Below are 12,037 nucleotides of genomic sequence, written 5' to 3'. Positions count from 1 at the left end.
ATGAAGACCTCCCGAATGCTCTATCCCTGGATCCCGCAAATCGTGCGTTTCCCGTAGCTCCTCTAAAGGGGCGAAAGGAACGAAAGGGCTTACCGCTTTGGAGAGAGCCCAGCGAGCGCGCCGTCTCAGAGTCCTCCTTCATTCCTTTCAAGGCCTCATCCACCTTTTCGCCAAACAGGTGGTCACCTTCGAAAGGCATGTCGACGACCTTATATTGCACCTCGGGTCTAAAGTTGGTGCACTTGAGCCAGGCCTGGCGTCGTAGAACCACTCCATTGTTAATTTGTTTGAACCCCGAGTCTGCCAGGTCCACCGCTATATTGATAGCATGGTTCGAGGCTTCTTCTCCTTCACGAACCAGGGACATAGCTGATTTTCTGTGTTCTTCGGGGAGGTGGTCCAAAATGGGTGCCAGTCTGTGCCACATCTCCCTGTCATACCTGGCCATGATTGCCAGGGAGTTCGCTGCTTTCACTGTTGACGCTCCCACTGACAGGATCTTCTTACCGAAAGCGTCTTGGCGTCTAGCTTCGGAGTCCGGCGGGGTAGAGCACTTATGCTGGGCCTTTGCCTTTCTCGTTGCCGCCGCCGATACCACCGAGTCAGGCGTGGGTTGCGCAGAGAGGCATTTTGGCGTCGAATCTGGAACTTTAAATTTTTTCTCTACGCGGCCTTTGACCGCAGGTTCCGAGAATGGATGCCGCATGGTTTGGACGCCCTCTTTCCATACGTGGTCCAGTATCGGAATCGAAAAAACGGAACGCCTATTCTTGCCCATGTGGTCAAAGAGGAAGCAGTCCTTCTTTTCTTCTTGTTGGGTCAAACCGAACTCCTTGCAGGCTTTTTCCATCATGGAATGGAAGGCCCCTATGTCATCCGGTGGAGATGGGTGAATGGGACTTTTCGGAGGATCCACCTCCACGTCCGAAACCCATGACGGGTCTCTCGACGGCGAGAGGGAGATATCAGAAGCTGACCCCTGTTCAGAGAGGGAGTCCGAGAGCTCACCTTCTTCCTGGACTGTTGGCGCAGTTGGGCCCACGGCCGATCTAGTCGGGCGGTGTGAAGGTCCGGGCTCGTCGACGAGGGGAGTCGTCGGAACAGGCGGGAGCCTTTTGTCCAGGGACTTTAAGAGCGAGTGTAAGGAGGAAAGTACCTCCATGGAGAGAGTAGCCTGGGCGTTTGGAGGCTGGGTGAAAACTTGAGAGCAGGTTGCACCAGAAGGAAATCTGGGCCGTAGCCCCAGGTCTTCCGGGCTCACTATTCTGAAGCCGTCGTCTTCTTTGGAGGCGATCGAAACTGGCTGTTCTTGTAGCAGTGTGTCGGGTAGCCCCATGTCGAACGTTTCTGGCCTCCAGGCCTGGAACTCCGTCGACGAGGGAATCGTCGTCGACGATGAGCCCGTTTGAAAGGCGGGGGACTGTGACGGAGTGGGCACTTGGATCGTCGCCGTCGTCGTCGTCGACGGAGGGCCTGCAGGTGGCTTAGGCGGTCCCGCCTTCGCGGAGCTCTCCCTGTGTTTATCCGCCTCTCTACTCGTAGCTGATCTTTTCTGATCGCTCGAGGAGGATTTTGGCCTGTCCTTGTCTTTCTTCGACGAAGAAGAAGAGGAAGATGATTTCTTCGTCGATTCTTTCGATGAGGCCTTAGAGGAATGACTTCGAGGCACGTCCTTCCCCGTAGGTCGTGATTTTTTGGCCGGAGGTTCCGACGGATGTGAGCGTCGGGAGGCTTCTGATGTTTTCGCTGAGGCGATACTGCGCACCGATCCTACCTCCGACTGAGGGTACGCTCCAGCGCCGTCGTTCAGCCACGAGACCAGTCGCCGATTCCGGTCCTTCAGGGTTTTTTGGGAAAACCCCTTGCAGATATCACATTGGTCCGCCGAGTGGTGGGGGTGAAGGCAGTAGATGCAGTCAAGATGGCCATCCCCTTCGTAAACCTTCTTTAGACCGCACGTGGCACACGGGCGGAAAAGAGGCTTACCCGACATTATTGCCAGACTAACTAACAAAACTCGTAGGAGTTGGAAGCGGACCAAACAGACCAACTCGCAGGAGTTAGAAACAATCGATAAGTATTTGAAGAAAATACACGAGGAGATCCCACTATCTTTGGAGACGGTTGAAATCTGAAGGGACCCGCGGGGGCGGGGCTTATATACCATCACGTCCAACGGGGCGTACGTGGGCGGCCCCGTAGAGGACGCAGACGGGGATAGGGCAGAAGTTTTTCCTATTGGAAATGACTATATATATGTGTACCGAGGGTTCCCAGTCTGACGACGGGGAATATTCTAAGCATGTGAATCCATGAAAGATCCAATGCTGGAGAAATGTTATAAACACGCAAAAACGGCCGGCCCAACAACTAGGGTCCTTTCTATTGTAAAGAAATTTTTTTTAGTCGTTTAGGTTCTTATGTGCCACGATGAATGGCAGCTGATACATTGTTACGTATTTCAAAAATGTGTGTTGCGAACACAGAAGGGAAAACGCTTAGCCAGTGCTGCAAGTGCTTAAAGAGCAGCGCGAGGCAGTTTATTTAACAAAATCATGACTACAGCGCCATAAATATGGTGTCTCAGCTCACCTGCAGCATGGGCCATAGTCCATGCGTACCGATCCGGGGTCTTATTGATACGCCCTGTAGCAAGATGTGTCAGCTAAGTCCGTAATTTAAAGGAAACTCCTACCACTGGCCAGCAATCCCTTACATGTGTATGTATATCTATATAGGTGCACCTTCAAAACCCCACAGTCAAAACTCTCACAGCTGTCTTCTTCTCATAGCAAGGGAATCTTCTCTTATCTTACACCCCAACGGGAGGTGTGCAACGCATTCTTCCCAGCCCCCTGGCTAATGACATCCTTTTATCAATCACTACTTCAGATGTGGGATGGAGTCACTTGTTTTTGTCATTCCCTGGCTACAGCATATCCATCTATGCCAGATCATGTAGGTTCATCTCTTCTTTGATTGTTCCGGGATAAGGCCAATAGGGTCTTCTTAGTGAATAACTCCTTTCGTGTCTGCAGTATGGTCGTGGAGGGGAGGAGGTACACTTGCCGTGACTGATACACTTCTCTCATTGCTGCGTTATAGAGGTGAGGGAGGGACCGACGCCCTGGGTACGCAGTCATTTGCCTGTTGACAAAAGGGTTACACTAGCTCCAAATATATGGGAGCTGACACTTTCTGTGTCAGTAAAACGTTTCTCTCTTCTTTATTATTATTTTTTCTATTTAATGTTTATGAAAACACTTGGCTTCTACCTAGATGCCAATACAAACCTCACCAAACAAGTCAACTCGATCGCCTCAGCCACTGCCTATACAGGAAAACTAATCAGAGCTTGTAGACCATTTCTTTCCCCTAACAGTTGCCTCACGCTAGCCAGAGCTCTTATACAATCTAAGTTAGACTACTGCAATAGCCTCTACTTACGTGCCAACCAAGCGATAATCAGCAAACTCCAAGTCCTTCAAAATAATGCGCTACGAGCAGCGCTAAACATTCCCAGGCACGAGTACATCTCTGCCACCAGAACCACAAGCAAATGGCTCACCATCCAACATAAAATCGATCTAAAATCCCTCTGCCTCACCTACAAAGCTCTCAACCATTTAGTCCCCCCCTACCTTACTAACAAATTCACCATGAGAACTTCCATCAGAACCACGAGATCGTCCAATACCCTATGTCTTACAGTACCCAGATTTACCTCCAAAAGAGCTGGTGGCTCAAGCTTCACTGTCCTCGCCTCCCAACTCTGGACTACCTTGCCACTGAATATTAAGGCGTCCAAATCCTTCCAGTCGTTCAGGAAACAGGCCATTGGGTGGCTCCTGTCAAAAAGTCAACCTTAAGTCAGACCCAGTTATTAACTGTACATACTGCATATGTCTCTTTTGTCACTTTTGTTTGCTATTACTTCTATTGTCTGTATATTCTGTATATACTTGCTGCCTTACAATTATTGTTTTCTATGCACTGTGCATGTAACTTGTACTAAGCGCCCTCATACTCCCGGGTCCGGAGCGCTATAGAAATAAATAAACATAAACATAAACATAAAAACATGCAGTGGACGGGATTAGATGTATTTTCCGATCCTGAATGCCAGGCTCTCCTGAACAGCTGCTGAGATGCCCTGCACAATATGCGCAAGCGCTTGTAGAGGTGTTGAGCTGCAAGACCGATGCAAACTCTCCAATATGTCCAATGTCCCGGCAGCTCCATATCACTGGCATGTTCAAAGCGCGGTCGCCGAGACACGCTGAGGGGGCAAAACCGAACATCTCACCGGCGCATGCACCAAAGCACAGCACCCTACTCCCGGTTCTGTCGAAGGAATTTCAAAGTCGACGGGAGATTCGGTAGATCCCAATCTATATGAGGAGGTGAGCAAGCCCCCAGATACGCTCCGTTATGAGCGTGGTCCTGCTCGCGTCTTCTACTGCACGGACCTACCACACCACTCCGGGTCTTAACGAACACTTGCGCTGCTGCTGCTGCACGTATAAGAAGCTCATGCAACCAAATAAAAATCAGTACAACAAACTACAGTTAGTATCAAACAGTTTCTTGTAGCCATGCTTAGAATGACAGGATGTGATGAGTTAGGTCAAGGGGCAGGAATGGACAACAGGAGTGCAAGGACTGATAGGTACTTGTAGTTCCTTACGAAAAGAAAAAGGAAAAATCATTTTTGGGTTGTGTGTTTCAAAGTTCAAAAGATTAAAACTGCTGAAGAATTAAAATAAAGGGAAGTTGCAGCATAATGCTCGCCCCTGGTCTTGACATAGAATTCTGGAGAAGGAAAAAGTGACTTGCCTGTAATCACAGTTCTCCACCATTAGTATCTTTCATAGATTCATATATGACCCTACTGCTAACCCCACATAAGGCTAAATACTGCATACTGTAGGGGTGGAGGTGTGGGGGAGAGTGACTATTGGCTAGAGGGCAAATGGCTCAAAATGAGTCTAATAGAACACTAAAGTAAGTACAGCTTCTTGTCTTTACAATTGGAACTCCTCTGTAATATACCAAGCATTCCGAGCTGCTCAGAGGTTTCTGGGCCTGTTAGAAGCTTTCAAACCTACTCTGAAAATGCCTTCACCTTCTCAGGAACGCCAGTGAATTTCACCTCGGAAAACTGACATCCAAAATTGTCATGTCTACTTCCGAACACGCATTTCCCCTCCAAATGGTCTGAAACTCATAAAAAAAAGTGTATGCACCACAGAAGATGCTTTTTTTTAAATTAAAATGTTATAGTTTACAAAAGAAACTTTTCATTTTATGCATTGTTATCTTATCATCTTATTTCGTTAATGTTTAAAAATGATCTCCTTTTCCTGCAAGGGTCTCGACATTTCTCATAATCTTATTCCAAAACTGGATAATGATATTTATCAAGTTCTTGTCATGGCCTAAGAGGATCTGTGCCCATCTTGACTCTGCACTCGGCCTTGTGTCAGCGGTCTTGAAATAATGTCTACAGAGAATTCTCTCTGTTTGTGGCTCAGGACAGTCCATGATGAGATGATGGATAGTTTCAATACTTTCCGTGTTCTTAAAAAATCTGCACTACTGTTGCGACAACAGTAGTTGTTTTATTATCGTTAGTTTAGAACTTGTGGGTAAAATATTCAAATGCCGTTTCAGATAGGTGTTCCTAATGGTTTTATCCGGAAAGATCCTCAAATATTTGGGCAATTGGTTAAATGCTCTGGCGTCTAGTTCACATGTTAGATTCTCATGGTACTTTTTCTTTTCATTCATTGTTTTAATCCAGTTATTTTGCATGATTTTCCGCTTTGCTTCTTGTGGGTGGTTTATCAACATTTCAACTGATATATTCTCATTTTTTAGGATCTCTGCCATTTGCCCCTTCCATTAGGTCACTTCTTTAATGCAGATGGCATTTGGCTTTGTCCCTAAAATATCAACGGCTAGATTCACATCCTCACTCATCACTTTGCGGAATAGGTCAATTTTCTTCCAGAGTACTATTGAGGCCAGAGATTGTGTTGCAAACTCAAATTGTATTCTTGGCATCGAGAAAGAGGTTGGTAGCATCAAGATTTTCCTCCAGAATATAGCTTCAATTTTCAACCATATCATATGTGAAAGGTTGATCATCGTTTCACTTCAATAAATTACACACTGCACAACTTTATTTCTATAGAAATCTATGATTGGCTTGAATGTAAATTTCCCATATTTACTGTGAAGAAAGCATCTTTACTCACAATAATTGAGCCAACTGCCTGACGCCACTGTGCTATCTCTAAATAACACACCTAGGTAAACGAAAATGATAAAAGAGCGAGACTTTTATCAAGTAGAAAAAGCACAAGGTGGAAAACGTATTGACAGGTGTCCTTCAGAAAATGATCAGGGTTTCATCAAGATATAAAAGCACTTTGGAGGTGGGGTACCAGGTGGAGCTGTGATGCAACATCCTTCTTAGACAGCATTTTTTATACAACCAGAAGATAGCCTGAATGGAAGGAAGTTGGCAAACACAATGATGGCTTGTGAAACCTGTCCAACAACTCAATACAGTACCAACAAAGAGAATAAAGAGTGTCAGCCATCATAGTAAAGTATTCCCCCTGCAAAGCCAAGAGGAGTATTCAAGACATCACTGTAAGCATCAATCTCCGTGAGCCCCACATCTGTGAACCCAAATACGAGAGGAGAAGGAATGCAGCACTGACGAACAAGGATTCCTCTGGTTCCCCAGTGCCTACGAACCTGCCACATACCGCCAACAGGCTGCTCCCTAGGCAGTAGGCCACCATGCTGACCCTGGAGCATAAGAACAGTGTGGTCCAAAGAGTGAGCATTTTACTAGTGTACTTCCCAAAGCTGAAGCTCTGAACACTGAATAAGAGAAGCAGTAAGACACCATTTTCAGAGGGACCCCGAAGGTTGTTGTAAAAAAGGTACCCCCTCTGGTTCTTTAGTTGGACTAGGCATCCTGGCAAACGTAGAAGAGTTCTTACCCAAGGATATGTGTGCCCGATCAAAGACACAATTTTGACTGCAGTTTTATACCTCTCTTATAGCTGCAGGATGTTTTCAGAGAAATGCCCACTCCCACAAGTGGAGGGTCAAGTAAACAAACGGTGCATACAGCATATCCATCTATTTTGGATTTTTATAGTAATAGAAGTATATCCTTATTGAGCTTTTGCTATGGCAATGATGACTCATGGTAACACAAATCATAAATACGCTATCAGAGTAAGCTCCTACAAGCAGTGCATAAGTTCACAGCCCAAGTAGTGCTCTGTCAACCATATGTAGAGTACATACACCAACCAGCAGAGCCTTGTATCAGTCTCCCTGCAAAGATGCAGCTCATCAACCAAAACAGCCAAACTTCTCTCACACGCAGACATGTCAACACCTGCACAACCTTACCTCTCCACCACTGGCATATGTTATGCACACTTCATCAACCCACATATCCGCGTGGAATCATCCCACACAGCCAAACATTCTGCACGCATACCGCCACACAGGTCTCCTTTGGCGATACATACAATCACTCTGCATGGGCACATATTCCCCACACACAGATAAATAAAGGTTCTCTGAAGTGATTGTGTACCAAGCCTGAGCCCCCTATGGCACACGCGAGTCACGAATGGTGGGAAAGCATGACCACCTGAGACATATAATTATGGTCACCAACCACACCGATCAGCATTCAGTATCTACAATAACACAGAGAACCCAATGTGTGTGAAAGGCCTCAAAGTCTGGTCATGTTGTGAGAGGACCAGTTTCCTACTGTACTACACTGAAAACACATCAATACTATCTCAGGTGATGTGGAAGGCCCCAAAGCTGGACCACATCTGAGCCATACTCACCCTGCACCACATTATAACCTGCAAATTGTGTAAAATATACTCCTAACACTGTGACTCTGCAACAAGCACATGCCTGGAGTATTAAGTACATTTGGAAAACACACTACTGTATGGAACAATATCGACCAACACAGACACACAAGGGATCATTTTTTTTAGAAGTGCTAATTGCATGCAGGGGACAACCAACATAAGCACTTACATGCTGCTGTTAGGTCACCTACAAGCAATTGTCCATGTTTACAAAATAGAGTAGAAAATGGAAGCATAAAAACAGGGAAATTCACCTTTCGCTGTTATGTAAACAAAGGTAAATGCTGTTTCCAAATTATACTTGCAGATGCTCTTTACAATGGATTCATATAGAATCTGCCTGTTTTTAGCAGTTGCTAATTGCAGGCAGATTTCATAGGAATCCACTACTTTTAAGCCAGCATGAAAGGGTTTTGCAGGCAGAGTGGGAAGTGGCAGCAATGTATTTTGCCAGCCATTTCCCATTCTGCCTGCAAATCCTTTGTAATATCTCCCAGAGTGGTAGGCGTAAACGGCTTTACACCTTGATTTACACTTTTTATACCACTCTACCAGATTTAAAATCACAGAATACCTCATACCCAAGTCCCCACAACACCAGCACTGAGAACAAAATGTACACCAACCCCTCATACATTATCCAAAGCTGCAAAAGTCAACCACCAGAACCAGTCAAACAAAAATCACACTGACACTGCCGTCCATGCACTGCAGAGGGCATCATCAAAGTCATACTGGTCTGCAGACATGAAGTCCCATTCTTTCACAACACTGATCAAAATAGCCACAGCAACACGGATACTTATACGTCGAGGGAGTCATCAAAACCTAATCTAAAATAAATTCTCAACCACCAATGCAGAGCGTCAGAGATACTGCACCAATGCTCCCCACTTACGGCAAACCTTTTTAGGGTGACCTATCTCAAGCAAAACGTCTGATAGCCCTCTAAGATACCTGTCAGGACCAAGAAGCCATAGATATGGTAAATTTTGCACTTCACAAGTACTTACTAGCATAAAATAAAACATTATTCTGGGGCTCTGTGAAATGTAGCTCTTTTTAAGAGAAATCCACTTTCTCTAAGACTGCTGTTTGCTTGACTGCCCGGTTTTCTGTGCTTCCTCTCTTCTTTAACAGAAAGAAGAACATTAAACAGACTAACAGACAATATCATATTTTTTTAGGACGCATTTTGAATTCCAAATTGAAATTGGCAAACAGAAAGAGGCGGAACAGAAATGTGGAAAATATTTTTATGTGTTGAGAATGGTGTACTTCTCTCAGTAAAACATTGTTCCGGGATCCAGCACAAAGGTGGAGATATTCTTGCCCCTCATTATAAGTTTGGTGGTATTTTGACTGAGAATTTTAGGATGCATTTTGAATTCCAAATTGAAAAAGGCAAACAGAAAGAGGCGGAACAGAAATGTGGGAAGTATTTTTATGCTTTGAAAATGGTGTACTTCTCTCAGTAAAAAATGGTTCCGGGATCCAGCACAAAGGTGGAGATATTCTTGCCCCTCATTATACGTTTGGTGGTATTTCAAATTAGAATTTGCCAAAATACCACCAAGCGTAATGACCTTACCATCACTTGGTCCTGGGGATTTAGAGCGGAATTACAAGTGGTGGTAGGGCTGTGTAATTCTCTATTTCGGAGTCCATCAGACTCCACAGGGATTTTGGTAAATTAATGTTGGTGGTAAGTCTGCCGATTCTTGGCAGTAAGGTGTAGGATTTACCACCAGCAGAATGCTGGAGTTTTATCCACCACCTTACCTCCAAACCTATAGTACGCAGTGCGGTAATGTGTCGGTAACATGGTGGTAACGGAACTACCACCACATTACTGCTGATTTTCCCCAAACCATGTGAATATCAAGGAAGAGCTGTTGGAGAATATGATGGTCTGTGGGAAGAAAGGTAAAAGGTTGTACGGGAAACGCTTGCCTGACACTCCTGCCTAGGAGGCAGAGAGAAACAGCCGAAACTAAAAGATTAAGTAAAATACAAGCCCCAAACGAACGAGGTGTATTAAACTTTACCTACTAGTAATTACCTTGCTTCCGGTTAAGTGTTTCATCAAGCTGGGACTTGTCAGCATTTACTGCAAACAAAAGAACAATGTGTTAAAACACAGATGGGTCAAAATAAGATTAACTAGCACAGTGGAAGGTCGATACTGTATTTCAATGCAGTGACTCAGTCAATATAATGTACTTCACACAAGAGTCCAACACAGTTTTGTACTAATACTTCAGAAACTGTATTATTTAATACATTTGCATCGAAATCCGGTGAACCCTGTGTAAATATCAAGAGGTCTAAAGCCAACGGGTAATAGGCCCTTAATCCCCTCCAGATGTCCTGTAGACTGATGAGTCATGTGACTGAAATATAACCAAAGAATATGTGGATATACTTGCGGACATTTGAAACACTTTTATCTCTTAGCTAAAGACCATAATTCCTTTATGCAATCCTTCAAGGTTTGCAAATTTGCCTCACACACCCAGGTCCCGATTCTTAAATTGACGAATTGAATGTGCTAAAGAGCACGATTCACTGTGCCAAATCAGGACGTCAAGGCTCCACCACTATTCTCAAGTGGATCTGGGCGTCCTCGTAGTGCAAGGCAGTGCACCGTCAGCATTGTGCCTTTTTAATGGCACAACGGTCACAATCCTGAAATCTATGCAGCATTTTTGTAAAAAAATGACATATTCGTTATTTTACAAAACAGCTGCCCGAGAACACAGGTGTATATGAACATTTTCATATACACCCGTGTGGTGCATATGAACACTTTCATATATACCAAAGTAAGCAGCTTCAATTTTGCAGAATACAAAGTTGAAGCTGCTTACTTGGGTGTATATGAAAGTGTTCATATCCACCCTGCATTGCAACAAGGCTGCTTGTGGCACTCCTCCACAATACTGGCACCGAAATGGTACTTTAGCGCACATTTAAAAGTGGAGGAGTGCCACAAGAATACCTCTCCTAAATGGCAGGTTACGAATGTGGCGGTTTCTAGGTTGGTTTCCCACCCTTCCTAGCAACTGCCACATATATTCCGAAAGTGGCACATTCATATGCTACCTTCAGAATAGGTCTTAAGTACCGAAAATGTCGTTAACGCTTTTAACGACCTTTTCGGTACTTAAGACCCAGTTGAGAATCTGGCCGTCAGCTGTAGGTGCACAAGCCACACTGTTGAGTACCCTCATAAGCCAAACCCCCTCACCCTGCGAAGCAACAGGCATAGATTGGCGGCAGATCTACTGCACCATGCTTGTCCAAGTTAGGCCACCCTCCAAGCTATTATTCAAAGAAACCTGGGGTTGGTCTCAGAGGATGCAGTATGCTCTGGAAACCTAGAGCTGCAGACAATCAGCCTTATCTGCGGTGCACCTCAACCAGCCTCAGACGGCACAGTTATTGTAAGAAGCATAGAATCTTTGTACTTCAATTTATATTGTAATGCATTACTGTAAGTTCCTTCTGTATGTGTAACTGGTTCTTGCAACAGCGCCCTGATGCCCTCAGGCTTAGGCATTTTACAAATACAAAAATAAATAAAAATAAAAATAAATAGGTGAAGCCAGCATGCAGATGCACTCTCAGGTCTCTGCTAGTAACCTGATGGAAGAGTCAAGAATTGAGTATGATGAAAGGTAGGTTAACAGCTCATCTGATGGTTTGGAACAAGTGTAACAAAATGGAGAAACAATGGTTTTGGAATTTTATGAAAGGAAGGGTTCACTCACGTGTTCAATTCAACCAATCGTAATGAGATTCACATTGCACGATACATTGAAGAAGTGCACTTTTTTTCATTTCATAACATACATTTTGAACAATTAATATCTGTTAGCTGCACCTGTTCCCATCCACCATCTTGCGTAATGTTATCTCACGCGATCAACCAAAGTTAAAGTGCTGTGGTGGCAATAAATCACAGCGCAAACCCCTGCTTGTGACATCAGTTTCTGTGTCTGCTATGCAACACCCTTGGTTGAGACGTTAGTGCACAACGTCACTAAACGTACCATGTACGCAATTTACCCACACAAATGTAAAAGGCACGTACTCATGCAATGCAC

The 12,037-nt window shown here is 44.7% G+C and overlaps 1 protein-coding gene across 1 annotated transcript in view; it reads right to left on the bottom strand.

Annotated features, from left to right (window-relative positions):
- Positions 1 to 12,037, bottom strand: part of LOC138568762 (synaptonemal complex central element protein 1-like) — a 1,666,397-nt gene that overhangs the window by 1,099,759 nt on the left and 554,601 nt on the right. Inside the window, exon 5 of the mRNA XM_069646543.1 lies at positions 9,991 to 10,038. Within this exon, the coding sequence (XP_069502644.1) occupies positions 9,991 to 10,038 (48 nt within the window). The remainder of the gene's footprint in view (positions 1 to 9,990; positions 10,039 to 12,037) is intronic.

This window comes from Ambystoma mexicanum, chromosome 2q (genome assembly GCF_040938575.1).
Source record: "Ambystoma mexicanum isolate Mex_15411 chromosome 2q, UKY_AmexF1_1, whole genome shotgun sequence".
Classification (NCBI taxonomy): Eukaryota; Metazoa; Chordata; class Amphibia; order Caudata; family Ambystomatidae; genus Ambystoma; species Ambystoma mexicanum.
Note: the sequence above shows the minus strand (reverse complement) of the source record. Positions and strands in the feature narration are given on the sequence as shown.